At 40.6% G+C, this 15,665-nt stretch overlaps 1 protein-coding gene across 3 annotated transcripts; it reads right to left on the bottom strand.

Moving 5' to 3' along the window:
* Window positions 1-307: 307 nt before the first annotated feature.
* On the bottom strand, window positions 308-15,280 carry SLC38A2 (solute carrier family 38 member 2). 3 transcript variants are annotated; one of them, XM_084508235.1, is made up of 16 exons: window positions 14,612-14,871; window positions 13,910-14,094; window positions 13,613-13,694; window positions 13,374-13,489; window positions 10,493-10,566; window positions 10,307-10,399; window positions 10,032-10,113; window positions 6,912-6,994; window positions 5,897-5,955; window positions 5,632-5,778; window positions 5,104-5,183; window positions 4,902-5,002; window positions 4,481-4,605; window positions 3,673-3,817; window positions 3,440-3,537; window positions 308-2,722 (listed from the first exon to the last, which is right to left on the bottom strand). In XM_084508235.1, exons 2-16 carry the CDS (start codon window positions 14,026-14,028, stop codon window positions 2,624-2,626), a joined length of 1,503 nt encoding a protein of 500 aa, XP_084364361.1. In that variant the 5' UTR covers window positions 14,029-14,094; window positions 14,612-14,871; the 3' UTR covers window positions 308-2,623. The 3 variants fall into 3 exon arrangements, with proteins under 3 accessions (XP_084364361.1, XP_084364362.1, XP_084364360.1); XM_084508236.1 differs by lacking the exon at window positions 13,910-14,094 and having other exon boundaries at window positions 14,612-15,280; XM_084508234.1 differs by having other exon boundaries at window positions 2,484-2,722; window positions 3,440-3,817.
* Between the last annotated feature and the right edge of the window lie 385 nt (window positions 15,281-15,665).

The following is a 15,665-nucleotide window of genomic DNA, read 5'->3' as shown; positions in this document are numbered from 1 at the left end:
AAATAATGTTACATTTATGACTGAAATATCATGGAAGACGGTAATGTCTAACTGAGGTGACAAAACAGTGGTTTAATACTGAAGCTGCTCTTTCAGGTGGTTTGTTATGTACGTGACTTTAAACAGACAAGTTTCAAGAAAACCATACATTCGAAATCAACCCAGCCAAGTGGAACTCAACTGTTGCAGGTAGAGAGCCAGTCAAAGGACACCACAATGCAAAAATCTAGAAATTGCTACACTAGGAGAATTAAGTGACATGTATCATGCAACATTATGAGGTGTCACCACAAAATTTTTTCTCCTCTGTCTATGGAGTGACTTCTTATTTCCACCTCCTCTCCAATGGCTACTGAAAGAAAGGAGGCTATTTTTCACTTTTTTTTTTTTCTTTTTAAATACTGGCAAGGGAAGTGTTTCATCCCTTATGTGCTACAAATTGCTCAAAGGTAGACAACATTTTAAATCTCTTCCACCCTTCTACATTTGTGGAGAGAAAGAAGAAAGCTGCCAAAGTACTGAGGCGCACGCTCAGCACTCCTGTACAGTGATCAGGTATCATGGGATAGTTAGCCATGGATGTCAAGTACCTGAGGCAGAGAAGTACCTAAGGAGCTTTAGTCAATGCTGACTCCAGGATCGTTAATTGTCAGTTGAGTACCACTGAACTAATGATACAAACAACACAAAAGGAATCTAACTTCTCGTTACAGTTTTACGTTACAGACTTAGCGACCAGTACTTATAGCCATGCAGAAGTATCGATACAAAATACCTGCAGTTTTTTTTCATAGATTTTAAATGGCTGGGCAGAGCTTGATGTTATCTGTCAAACAATGACCATGATTTAGATTTGTTCCTGATTGATTCTACAAGAGCAAAAAGTCTTGGGCACTGTCTAACCAATGGAATACAGGCCCCTACTTGTTCCCTCTGACATAAATACCGAGCAGAACACTAAGTTGGATTTCTAAAACATTAAGTTAAATGAAGACAGCTGACCACATTGCCATGATTATTTCATTAATAATCTCTATCTAGGCTTTTGTACCCAATATTGTTGTGTTTGAGAACCTCTTATAAGCCAAGTACGCTGTTACACGAGTGTTATTTCTCTTCAACCTGGGATAAGAATGAGAGATTAAACATGCACTAGAAACAAAACAGCTATCACAATCATACAGCACCTGTTTCATCAGCTAGCTAGCTAGGGCTCGTAAGAAACTTACCTATTTCTGAAGCAAACAAGGATGAGATGACTATCCAGTCTATGAGGTTATCTTTAGTACTACTATACAGTATAAATTGGAAGAGGAATCCCAGTTGTGTTTGTGAAGAGAGTTTGTACCAAGCATGAAACACTGGTGCAGTTATTTTGTGGATTTGACTCAGAAACAGAATAGTCAAGTAATTCAAAATCCAATAATGGATAAGTAATTTGAGAAATACTGTACAGTTTTGGAATATTATACAACTAGTAAACTACATTAGGACCTTTTTCTTTTCCTACTGAGTGTTTCAAGATTGGACAGAAAAAAAAACAACAACAAACATTGCTACAACTGACAGTGGACCTTATTAATAAACAGAACTCCAGGAGGGAGTTTTATATCAATGGCATGATGCGCTTCAGTGCCATTTAGTTTATATCTACAACAGAAAACAAACAAAAAACAAACAATAAAAAAGCAAAAAACCCCAAACCCTGTCTTACCCAATTGCACTATTAAGTACCTCAAGAAGGGAAATGTCAACACCATCTTTTTGAGTTCTACATTAAGTATGTTTTCCTCAAACATACCTGTTCTAAAGGGTCATTATTTTTTAAAGCTTGAAAATTTGGGTTTCCACACCATTTTTGGAAATGAAGATAATTGTAGTTTAAGTATAGTGAAATAGGACTGTGAGGATTATTTTCACTATACTGCAGATCTATTGAATTTTATGGGAAGCATTTAAAATTGGAGGATTTTAACTTAAATTGGTTCATCTTCTGTTTTGGTCATCAGAAATATTTTTAAAATAAATTTTCTTCTAGTTATGCCTCTACAGAAAGACAAACTAGATTTAATTTAGGACACTGATTAAATACTTTTATGAGTTCTTCTATGATATTCTCTCATGCTTTTTAGAAAAAAAAAAAAAGTTTCTTAAAGTCAAAATAGTGCTTTTGAGGTCCATAAGAATTTTTGGTACAAAAAATAATAGTGTTTCTCTTTCTCTCTCTCATTGGTTATTTAAACACTCTGCTGTAAATTAAGAGTCACTTCTCACATCAAATGGTTCCATTAGGCACATTCAAGTAAAATAACAAAATATCCAAGTAACAATGACGAAAGCCAAACATGGCTTGATAAAAGTCTACAGAGAGTTCTGTCCATTCTCTGGAATGGAATAAAGTTGTCACTTCCTTCAGCCAGACACTCGTGATTTGATGTCAATACCCATTTCCATCATGCAGAATAGTTTCTTAAAGGCAGAGTTCAGGTATTCTACAATCTGAAGAACCATCAACAAAGAATCTGCATTTTAAAGGAAGCTGAATAGCTCATTTTCATTCTCAGTAGGTATCTGAGTGAACACTGGCATTTGAAGTGGAGTAGCGAGTATTAGACCAGGACAGTTAATGGCCATCAGATACATCACTATGGGTCCAATCTAGAATAATCAGCGTCATACACCCAGTCATCACAACTATACCACTTAGAAAGAATAACGCAGCCTGAAAAGAGAAAATATAAAGAAGCGTTATCAGTTTTTGCTAGTGTATCTATAAGTCATGCTCATATAAGGCACAAATGCTGCTGCTCATGGGGGAAGGATCAACTATCACAGTAAACAATAAGGAGATGGACATCTGTCTTGTAACTGGGGTCTTTTTTCAAATACCTTTTTTTTTTTCCTCCAGTAGAGCAGACCTCACCCTCAACAGAGGGAAATTAATGTAGCTCTGCTGATAGCAGTCAGGCTGTGCCACTCTGCACTGACTTGACTGTTAAGCCAGTAAGTCTGAGATCAGTAAAAGCACCAACACCAGTCAGTCAGGAAGACCCAAATCATAGATGGCGGTAAACTGTCATGAGGTAAATTAGATGAGTAAGTCTTGAAAGAAAATTTAAAGGGAGAACCACGAGGCTTTTTTGGATAGCAACTGTTGAAAGCTGGTTCTCATCAGCAGCAGAATGAACTAAATTTAGCACTATCACTGAGATGAGATTAAAAGAAAAAAAAGCCACTGAAATGAATTGAGCCTTGTGATGGCTCTCTCCTCAGTTCTGAGTACCTATATAACTTCTACATGTTAATTAAAATGACATTCAATGACAATTCATTGACTTCCTCCTTTACTAGGATTTCAAAGTCATGAAGAAGGAAACTAAAGTTCTTGCTCTGCATTAGTAAAAGCAAGTGTAACCATTCTGTGTTTGTCTATACATACCCCAATCTTTTGCACTGACTTCATTGGTTCCTTCTTCACTAGTTTGATATAGAAGGCAGAAGGCAGAATAAAGATCAGCATGGCAGCTGCAGATGCACCTGTGTTTACAAAGCACAAAAATAAAATTTTGTGAACAGGTAAATGTAAGTGAAGAGGTAAGTATAATTTAATTAGATTGTAACTGCATTTTCCAAGACTTAAGGAACTGCCTGAACTGATATGAAAATGCTTACCAATGAATCCAAAGATGTCTCGAATAGTAGGGACGAAGATAACAAGCACGTTGGTAAATGCCAGAAGAACAATTGTAATAGAACAGTGACGCCACCAGCTGAACTCTTTCCCTGCCCACAGTAGCTGGGTAATGGAACTGCGGATCTTTTAATGAGAAGAAAAATGTAATAAAAAAAGACATTAATTTTCATTGTCAAAGTCAGGGGAGCAACCTGGATTTGAATATTTTAGCGTTTTCCTGAAAACTTCAGATTTTAAAGTTAAAAGAACTGAAAGTAAAATCTATTTTAACTTTCAGTTACCTAGATTTTAACAACAGACAGTAATAGACTGAAAAAAGTCCCAAGGAAAAACCTCTTTTTTTAGTAACAAAAATCCTTTTTTTTCCCTTTAAATATAAGGATGCTGCTCAACAATATACACTTAAGTGGCCATAATTCCTATTAAAAATGTACTTACAAAAACATACTGATTTCTGTAAGCTGATAACGTAACATGACATCATAAGACGATAACATAAATTCTTTTAGAAAGTAGCAATCTGTACCACCACCAACAATTAAATCAGATCAGGAAAACAATATAGCTGTGTCTTCGTATCTACTGCTTTGTAAATGTTGGCTATTTAGTTATTTCATTTAACAGCATAGAGACATTTCAACAAGCTTATTAGAATAAACTTTCTTTTTTTTTTTTCCCCATGTTAGAGAAAAATTCTAGAAATTAATAAATTGAAGTTGCCAAATCAACAAATTACCGTAGCAGGACAGATGAAAAAATGGTAGTAAGACTAAAAGAATCACTTACTGGGAAAATAACTACAGGTACGGTAAGGGTTACAGCCATAAGTACAGCGAGACGCACAATAAGAAGAAGAACATCAGGACCCAGATAAGCAGAGTATGTATGAAGCAGTTCTGATTCAACATTTCCTAAAAAGAAAATGGAATTTTAATTAGATGTAGTTAACACACTTCTCCAGTATGTCTCCAATTTTATGCAGAGATAACTTGGAGGCAATGAATCTGTTTTAATCCAATTTTAATCCCGTGCCTTAGGCATAGTTCTACTACCGATCTACTTTTGGGTGCAAACTTACAGAAATATTAAAAAAAATACAGCGTATTTGGAACCCAAAGTTAAAACTAACTTGCTCTACCTTAAAAATAATACTGTGGTTTTGCAGTGCATTAATTATGTAAAAGAAAGCAGAGATGGCAATATTTACCATAAAATGTTAGGTATCCAAAGAGAGCAGCCAATAAATACATGAGGAACATGGCAAAAAAAGATACGTAGGACACATTCATCATCCTTTTACGGCTTCGGCTGTAAGAAGGAGAAAAAGAAATACTGTTAGCAATGAGAGGATGACAGTTTACACTACTTTGTTTATGCAGTAAAATAATGGGATCATATCTAGCATTTACCCTTTCAGTTCTTCATAGATGGGAAGAATTGCAGGATGGCAGACGAAAGAGAATGTTAGGATTGGGACAGCATACACAGTCTGGAAAACACAAATATGTATTTTTTTATTAAATAAGCAGACATTAGAAATACAGTTAAAAATTCCACAAATTTCCAGTTTTGACTTAGGTTCTCTCTTTCATTTTTTTTTTTCCCATAAAGACTAGCTATTCGTTGTAACTGAAACTTTGGCAAAAGTGAAACAGCAATTTTATGGTTGTTTTCTTAAACTCAGACCCTGAGATACCAAATACTCTCAAATCTCACTCAACTGAATAGATTTGTGTTTAGAATTATTTCTGCAACTCATCATAGCCTGATCTTTATATTGGCTATTATACATATTTCTTTCCCATGTGTCAAGATTCATCACTGTAATTGAGTTTATATGTCAGAGTCAAGGCTTGAATAAATTAGGTCCTTCTTCCCTTGTGTATATAGTTTCTTTCAGTGATTGTCAACACAGAATCTGATTTTCAGTCAGTTACCTGTGAGTTGAAGATGAAGTATTTTGGCTTGCAGGCATCATCACTTATGTTTTCATGTACCGAAGGTGCCAGTGTCGCATTTATTAATGTCACGTTCACTATGTCACTGCCCATAGGGCAAGGAATCTGAAACATCTTCCAAATTACCTAGAAATAAAGTAATGCATTTATTGTTACTTTGGCTAATGCAGTATGTGAAACTTTTCAGAAACTCTGTTTAATTCCACTTCAAAATGCAGTTGGAAGTCTACAAAATTATACTTACAACAATCAGGAAGAAGACCATGCAAAGTAAGGAAAAACCACTGGTATAGCCCAAATATCCTGTAATCAAGAAAGATAAAAAAACAAAGTCTAAGACACAATATTCATGCCATAATAAAATTAAGACAGTATTTTCTGAAAGTTATTTCCTTGGATTGCCATTTTCCTTGCATTGTGTTAAAAAAATATATATATATATATATATATATATATATATATCAACTTTGCAATTAATCTCTTCTCTGGAAGTTCTCAAAGTGAGTTTGTGCTGGTGAACTTTATCTCTCTCTCTTTTTTTAAGTAAAAAATGTTATTTTTCATTATTATATACTAAATGTGACTGCAGGATTAATTCTAGTGGAATACCCCCAGCAACAAGTTTGCCTTCCATTCTGTTTGTATTGATTCATTTAACTTGTAGGAATTAATAACTGGAAGTCTTAATGTGAATTGCTTTCTAAAGTTATTAAGGTTCCAGTACAGGATTATTTGAACAAATAGTGTGTTATCTAAGTTACACACATATATCACTGAATTACAGACACTTCACGTAAGGCATCTGGTACAAATATTCTACTACTGCTTGGGAACTAGAATGAAAAAGGTGACTTCCGTCTACACTGGTAAGACAATTTAACTGCCCAGGGCTAGCATTCCTATTCTTTTGTTACAGGATGGGTAGTAACACTACTATACTATTTCACAGCTGACCAAGATAGGTCAAACTTTGTGATTAAAACACAAAGTACTGCTGATCCGTGTTCTAGAGCTTTCCTATCTATTGTCCTTTTGTATTCCACAGACACATCTGTTGCCTTAGAGGCACTCATCTTGACCTTTTTTTTTTTTTTTTTTAAAGCAGGTTGAGAGCAATTACCTAAAGACTGAGTAGTCAGATGAGACAAGCTTAGAGACACTGTCAATTCACACAGCACTCCAAGACTCAAACATCCCATTAGCCATTTCCTCACAGTGTTTTCAATGCATTTTTAATTCAATTGTACTCTACTGCTTACCTAAATTTTTCAGTAACGACAGAGGAAGAATGAGGATGACAGACACCAGCAGCACTAAATAGTCGCCATTAAGATACCATTCTCTGTAGGAAAAAGAGTATTTGTAAGTAACTGAAGCATTGAAAAAATTACATTTGCTGGTTAGTCTTCACACTTATCTTTTCCTACAACACGTGGCTGCTATTTACATAAATGCACTATCTGATATCACAAGGGATTAGCATTCAACTTACTATATGGACCTAGAGCACTACAATACCTTCCTATCTCACCCCAAACCTATGTTGTGCCTTTCCTTTAGTGTCCTTTTCCAAAATTAATATGCATCTGGAAGTCAGAAGACGAAAGTAAATGACTGACCAGAAGGAAAGTCAAGTGGGATAAACCATGAAGAACAGTAATTTGCTTAAATGTTGATTCCCAACTCTCCAGATGTATTAGAATATAGCAGGGCCCCAGCAAGGTAATAATCCACTTTAATGCCAATAAAATTCTGTTGGGTACCCTGCGGGAATTACAGAAAAACAGATGAGGGCTGGAGTTAAGGCAGTAGCTCAAGCCCACTGACTGAAAAATACCAAAAAAGCAGTGGGATTCTACTGGAAGCATGTTTAGTCCCTTCCAGTAGGGAAACTATGGTAAGAAACTTAGAAGTTTTTTCCTTCATATTGGTTTTGCCCTTTATTCCATAAAAATCAAAAGCTATTTTTGATCAGACATTTTAGAGAGCTAGAAGGTGACCATCTTCCTTTGAAATATGGGAAAACAATCTCTGTAAATATAATGCAGTTTCACTGAACTAACAGGAAAACTGATCTTGAATAGTTTATCGTGGCAGAGCAATTGCTTCCTTTATATCATCCTACAGGAATATCCCATATTCTTTAAGTAATTCAAGTAACACTAAGCATTTATTTCCAAACATTAATACTTTAAATACTGTTAGATAATGTATACAGAATATATTTCAAAATTGTGTATTATTTAAACAAAATTTAATAACCCAATTGGAAATTTGTCCATTCAAACTCAACAGCTGCGTTATAAGCCTATTATAAGCCCATATGCTAGTTGAAATACGGAATAACTTTAACAGACTTGCTCTGGATATATGTAGCAAGTAAAAAAATGATTTGATTCTTTCCCCAGCTTTACCTGGGACAGCTGAATGTAAAAAATGTATTTTACAAAGTTCAGATGTGTAGGACATTAACGTGGTAAGCTCTTATTTCTCCTCTCTTATTTTAAATGTAACAGGTAAATTTAAAAGAAATCAGAGCAGACTCATGGCATTTGCAAGTCATAAGAATGTGCACACTGTTACAGTGTATGTACAACAAAGCATTGGGACTTTCAAACCAAGGACTTAACAGTTTTTCAGTACTGAGGACTGAAGAATGGGACTGCACAGCTTCAAAATACAGCTGAGTACTTTAAAAATTGCAGAACAAACTGTAAAAATGGAGATAGTCTTTGTAATGTTGTTGCAGAATTCCAGAACATTTTCTTCTACAGTAAGCATTATTTTGGGACATTTAAACAGGTAAGTGCTTACATTTTAGGCACCAGGCTGCCAGAGTGGAATCCATGCCAATGGATGCCAATTCCCAGCCTCTCCTAAGCAATGCATGGAGAGAGTCAGTTAAATGGGGTCCACAGTTGCTACAGCACTGAGAAAAAAATTTACTTTAAATCAGTGTACAGCTACCTAGTATCAGCCAACAAGAAAACACTGTAGATACAAATCTCTCAGACACTGCTGCCTCAGTTGCAGAGCAGCAACTTTATTTATGCAATGCAACTCACAGTGCTGAAACTTCCCTCTTGAATTACAATTGATTTTGAATTCTTCTCTGAAGACAGGTCAGTTAAAAATATGTCTCCAAGCCCCTTTAGTAAGTACTGCCGACTTCCTTAAGAAGTGGAACATAAGGACTTGGATTCAACCAAATGAGGGAAATGAACTGTCCCACGAATGAACTTGTAAGATCTACATTATTAAGTAAGTCAGGTATTGTATTCTTCATCTGAATATATTAAAAAACAAAAAAACAAAAAACTAGCACTGTCATCATGATAATATCCATCAGCAAGCTGTATGAACACCAAATGGCTTGAACCCCTTGGGGAACACAGGCAGAAAAATGCCTACCTTCTGAACTCAGGCTTAGGTGTAAGTTGGAGTCTTGAGCTGCTCAGCCCTCTCAAGACTGGGACACTTCAGGACAAGGCACAGAAGTACAACTCTGAAGAGTGAGATTTATAGCACTTAACTCTATCCATCTAAGTTAGGCGTCTTGTTTTAGATAGCTGTTTTTACATACCCTCTCAATACAAAGTGATGTGATAAATCACTCATCGGAGATGCCCAAAACAGGTGTCTAAGTCAGGTGCACTAAACTGACCACTGCAAAGAACCTGCTCTCTTCAAAAATTATGCAAAGACCAGAGCAATGATGAGCTCAAAATCTAACTTTCAGACCAGTACAGTTAGGTAACATGAGCTCTCCCCAAGGCATCCTCATTAAGAGCCAAGCAGGAAAGCCACAAGGGAGTTAAATTGTCTCCAGGACTAACTGGCATGATTCAGTTCACGTCATGAGTTCATGATTCTGGTCTTGGGCATATGAACTCTTTTAGTTCAGTGTTTAGTCCCCATACCTTTTTTGAAAGCTGCCCCTTTTGACATTTATTACATGACTTCACCTAACTTACACATTCAATCACTTCCCACAGCGTTAATATGAGAAAAACAGAACAATAACTGCAAACTAGTTGGAATATAATTTAAAAAACAACACATAATAGCATTTACCTTTCCTTATCATGAGTATGTACTGCCATACATATGTTATGCATACATATGTTAACACTTACCTGATGTTCTTTAGAGAACAGCTTTCTGTAATAAGATGCAATACCTGTGTTTTTCTACCCTTTTCCAAGGACAGGCTGGATCTAAATGAAGTGGAGCACTCAGGGGAAGGGCAAACTTACTGTATCTGTCTGAGTAAGAAGCTACGCTATGGTGTACCGAACGTGGTCTTCATATAAAAATATATACAGTCTCCAGATTTGTTTCTCCTAATAGTTTCTCTGATGAGGAGTTCTAACACCTACCCTGTGTTCTCTTCGATGTTCATAAATGTCTTGATGACCAATGGTAACTCATATTTCACTATGAAGAGGTAGCTTGACATAGCTGTAGGTGAATAACATCATAGATCATTACAAATATAGAATATGTCACAAGATGCAAGAATCACATAACATGTTTCATAACCTCACTTGAACACAAGCAGTTAATGAACACATGTTGTGTGAAAAAAAGTCTCCACAATAAGTAGGGAACAATTATTATTGACAATATAGACATTTTAAGATCTTGTCCTCACCTCCAATGTTCTGCATTGTGATTGATCCAGAAGCAGCAAGTTTTCCAGCCATACCAAATGCCTTCATTCCCAATTGCTCATATAATAAAGATCCTAAAAGAAAGCAAAACAACCCATTGGTATGGCATTTCCCCAAAATACAGCATGAAACAAATACTACGCTTGCAAAACAGTACTTTGACATACCTCCTTCATTGGCAGTCTTCAAAAGGAGATGCACTGAATACAAAGAAACTATTGAGACAAATAGCAGAAGTATCCTGGGGGACGGAAAAAACATGCAACTTTGTAACAGCCATAAATGATTTATTGTAACCTTATTAAATAAAGGCAGATCAAACAACAAAAGAAAAATCGTCTTAAAATATTATCTGGGAATAAACTGTAGACTCTAAGGCCAGCTAAAAGCATTTTGAAAACCCAATTAATGCCTTGTTTAAAAAGGATTTTATATGAAAATATATTTCAGAGGAACACATTTTAGAGTAATGCTAGTGTAGAATTAATCTATTCAGTATAAGGTAGCATAAGCAAGGACAAGTATCAGGTCATACAGTTGGATACATTTGATATAAATTATTTAACAAACTACCAATGGCAATGGTTTTGTATCATTATTGGAAACTGTATTTCTCCTGTCTTCCTTGTTCAACAAACAGTATGTCCTGAGTATATCATCAACTAAAACTGCAGCTAAAGTAAAGACTACCTTAGTCATGAACAAATCAGCCTTTCAGCTTAAACATGTAAACATTTTTTTTTTAATGTAAAGATTAAACTGCAAAAGGAAGGATGTACTGAAAATGAATAAATGAATGTATGTTGAGAGCTGTGCACTTGGTCTTTAAATGGAAATATGAGCTTACATTAAAGAAATACTTTATTGGCTCAAAAGTTATTTTTCCTGTGTGAATTGATAGTGGCTTGTTTATCTTCTCCACAGATTTTACATATATTACTTGTAGAAACACAGCTTTGAAACACCTAAAATTCAGATCTCTGAAGTGAACCAGAGCAAATGCACTTACTGGAGTGGCACACTAGGGGGGACTTCTTTACAGCTTATGAACACTGTGGAAAACTACAATGTATTCAAAACCCCCTGGCCTTTCTTACACCAATAGGAGCACGCTACTTTATTGTAAACTTAAGAAGCAGCACATCTGCTAAAAAACGTGAAGCTCCTTTTAGAGCTCTCAGTGTAATCTGTCAATTTCCTTTTGTGTCATTTTTAGCGTTGCTGGAATTAGTAAATATAGTATAAAGACATGGAAACAAGAACATTTAAGAAAAAAGCTTCACAGATCTGTTCAAGGGATCCAGGAAACTTGTGGTAGCATGCCAATTCTACACCAACGCATGCACACACAAATAAACCTCTGTGTTTCTGACAGGCACAGATTTAACCAGGATTTAATTTAGGCATCAATTAGAAACAGCACAGTGAGATGCATAAAAGGTTACATTTAATTACGTTTAATTAAAACAATACAGGCTCTGGATCCTTTAGTCCTAACCTTGAATAGCTGCTTAGAGTGTTGACAAGATCAGTCAGCAAACTCATCTAGAAGCTCACTCAGTTTCTGGCTTCAGGACCGTATCACTCGTTTATTTAGTACAGCGCTGACAAGTGATTCCATGCAGTCTTCTAAGAATTTACTGTCATAATCAACTGCATCTGGATCTGAATCTGTAACCTAGTTATTAAAAGATGTCTGTAATGCCCTCATTGTCATCATAAGCCCTCAGTATCATTAGTGATTGACAATTCTGCTTTCCTGCATCAGAACTCTACCAAGTACGTCAGATCTTGAAGTGTAACAGGCTAGTTTATCTTTGAATCAGCACTAATGCAAATAGATTTCAATGTACTGTCTGGAAATGAAAGGTAAATAAATGACCTCAGCACCCAATTGTTAATTTGATAGCTTTAAGCATTCATTCTTCTTCAGAAAAAGAAGCCCCCCATCATGTGCAGATCTGTTTAGATATCCAACTTTATATTTCCTTCTCCCTTCATTTCTTTTTTTCTTTTTTTTCTCCTCAGAGACGTTTTAACACGTATTATTCTGGTTATCTTATGCCTGCTACAAAGTATCTTCATAGGGCACAAAACTGACATGTGAACAGGTGAAGTATCTCCCTATTCTTAATTCATGGCAAATTGTTCCTTCTGCTTAGTATCATCTAAGCGAGTATTAGGATTCCCATTTGCACACAGTCACTTAAATTGCATGTTGTGTGAGCCAAACTGCCTTCAATATATGAAACATCTCCTTTCCCAGGACATTTTAGAAGCACTGTAGGTAACTGTTTCCTCATGCAATTTCCAATTACGCTACTACAGTCTTCTCTTACACCTGAAATGTTCTGCCAATACAGACATAGCAATAAAGACACGCTGGTTATTCCACATGCAGGGAGACAAGAGATTTTTATAGGTGTAGTTCAAATCAGTTCCCTGAATTGAGTAAAAGCACAGCAAGAAAAAGGATTTCTGCATTACATTACGTACATTATTCCTTACAGGCATAACTATGTCAGTGGAGGAAAAGGACACCCCATCCCCGATCACTGATACCGGGACACAGGATTTTTTAAGAGTAGAGAAGGCCAGATTTACAGAGGACAAAAATAATCATCTTCCTCCTAGTTTTTTCTTTTAACTCCCTATAGCCAAATCCCATACTTTCTGTGCAATTATGACTTCCAGTAATGACCACAGGAATTTTTCTATTGGTTTTCATTTGAATGAAGTACTTTTCAAGGGAAGTCTATCAGTTATTCACGAAGAATCTACAGCTAAGAAAGCAGCAGAAAAGTCACTGTAAATCATGTTGTACATGAGACAACTTGGAATGTAGTTGTTTAGTTTTTACATGTCTCTCCAAATGTATCACAACTGTTTCAATGAAAACAATCCATAAATACTAAAATGCAATCCTGCACTTACGGCAATGACTAGGTTATTTTGTAGAGGTCAAATTTTTACTTCAAACATTTATTCATTATCAGTTACACAACAGAAAGTTGTTTTTTTTTTTTTGATGAACCAAAAGATACTTACACAAAAAGAGCAATTCCAGTGTTAGCCATGGCATAAGAAAGACCAAGGATGCCGCTACCCACAATAGCATTGCTCAGATTAAATACTGACATTCCAAAGGAAGTAGTACCCGGATGCTGAGAAAAGGGAGATAGGTCATAATTAATAGAAAGTCGTTACTCATTTCAGAATAAAAACAAACATCTATTTGGCAAGAAAGCATTTTTTCTGGTTTTGAAAGGTCATGACTAGGTACTTACATACTGAGTTTCATATTTCTTCTTTCCAGCGTTGGAATCGAGCAAGAAATTCTGATTTTCCGGATCCATATCTGCGTAGTGGCTGTAGAAAACATCACACCGTCAGCGACCATCGCGGACAAACTCGCACAGCCACTTCCCGAGTACCGTTTCCATTAGAAAGCGAGGAAATCGCGCCACCCGCCCGCAGGGGAGAGCCTCCCGAGGGCACGGCACACCGCCCGCACACCTCTGCGGCGGCTGCGGCCCCGGTCCGTCCCCGCACGCCTTGCCCCGTGCCCGGCGGAGCCCCCTGACCTCTTCATAGCGGCCGGCTTGGTGGGGTAGGGATAGCTGAAGTCGTTGCTGTTGGAGCTGTAGCTGCTGCTGTCCTCGTCGGGCGAGATGTTGAACTTGCCCATCTCGGCGCTGCTCATGGCGCGGCGGGGCTGTGCGCGGCGGTGGCGGCCGCTCTTTTGTCCTTGGCGGCGGGGCGGCCGCGCCTGCGGGAGGGGAGGGAGGGGGGGGGGGGGGGGGGAAGGAGGATGAGGGGGGGGGGCGACGTCAGTGCCGCAGCGGGAGCCGCGGCCCGTCACGTGGGCGGCGCGCGCCGAGTGGAAAAGTACCAGCGCGCGGGGCGGGGGGCGCGCGGCGCGGGGGCGCGCGCACAAAGGTGGCGGCGGCGGCGCGGGCACGGCCCCGGCCCCGGCCCCTCGGATGGGGCTGGGGGAGCGCCCGCCTCACCCCCCCCCCCCCCCTCCCCCTCCCCCTCCCCCAACCTCCCCTCCCAGCCCCGTGTACCGGAGCGGGGACTGATGCAACACCGCCCGGAGATTGTCACAGTGCCTCCCCCCCCCCAACCCTCCTCCCTTCCGTCTTCAGAGGGATAACGCCAGGCTGCGGGGCTCGCTTTATTTATTTATTTATTTGTATTTTCCAGCCCCTCACGCTGCCCGCGATGCGGCACAAAGGCTGAGCCCTGCCACAGCCTCCCCCCCTCCCATCCGGACCGCGCCTTACCTCTGCTGTTGGAGCCGGGGCGAGGTTTCCTCGGGGCAACCAGGCGCTCCTCGCACGGGCGAGCAAAAAAAAACCCCAAATCCTTCGCTACAAAGAGCAGCGGCGGCGGGCCGAGCGGCCGGCGAAACCCCTAAATAAATAAATACAGGCAGGGAGGAGGGCGACGGCTCGCCCCAGGTGCCGGCGGCGCGAGGAATAGCGTTTCCCGTGGGGCGGGGCGGAGCGGAGCGGTGCGAGTGCGGCGGCGGCGCTGCCGGTCTGACGGCCCCCGCGGGGCGCCGCCGCTCTTCAGGCAGGAATGCGGCCGCGTCATCGCGGAGGGGCCGTCCGCCGGCACCGCACCGCGCCGCCCCCCGCCCGGCCCGGCCCGGCCCTGCCCTGCCCGGCCCTGCCCGGCCCTTCCCTTCCCGGCCCGGCCCCCAGGGGCCGGCTGCGTGCGGGCGGCGGGCGGCGAAGCGCGGCCGCTGCTCGCCGTGGGGTCGGTGCTTGCGGTACGGGGAGGGGAGCGCTGGGATTCCCGTCAGGGAGCGCCTCAGGCTGCGCCGGCCCCGCACAGGGGCGCTCCCTCGACGAGGAGCGAGGCCCCTCCGGGCTCCCGGCCCCCAGGGGGCTGCGTGAGGCGGCGCGGACCGGGAGGGGGGGGGGTTGGGGGGGGGGGAAGTGTGAGGCGCGAGGCCCGGCCGCGACCGTTAGCGCCGCGGAACGTTCCAGAGCGCGCGGCCCGCGGGGGGCGGGGCCGAAATTTTTCCATCCCCGCAGTGCTGGCCCCGCCCCCATCCGCCGGGTGACGTCACTCCCCCCTCAGCGCCCCCCTCCCCTCCCCACCTCCCTCCCCTCGGCCGCTGAGGCGGGGCGGGGGCGGGGGCGCTGCGGCGCCTTCCCGCCGGGTGCCCGGCAGCGGGGGGGCGCTGAGGGGCCCTGTGAGGGGACCCGGGGATCCTGTGAGGGGACCCGAGGGGTTTGGGGGGCGTTTTTCGGCCCCAAAACCCCTCACGGTGTGCCCCGCAGCCGGGTCGCCCACCTTCTCCAGTCAGCCGTCAGCGGTATTTGTGAG

Source organism: Aythya ferina, assembly GCF_964211825.1.
Source record: "Aythya ferina genome assembly, chromosome: 1".
In the NCBI taxonomy this organism is placed as follows: domain Eukaryota; kingdom Metazoa; phylum Chordata; class Aves; order Anseriformes; family Anatidae; genus Aythya; species Aythya ferina.
The sequence above is the reverse complement of the archived record's forward strand: the minus strand, read 5'-3'. Positions and strand labels throughout refer to the sequence as shown.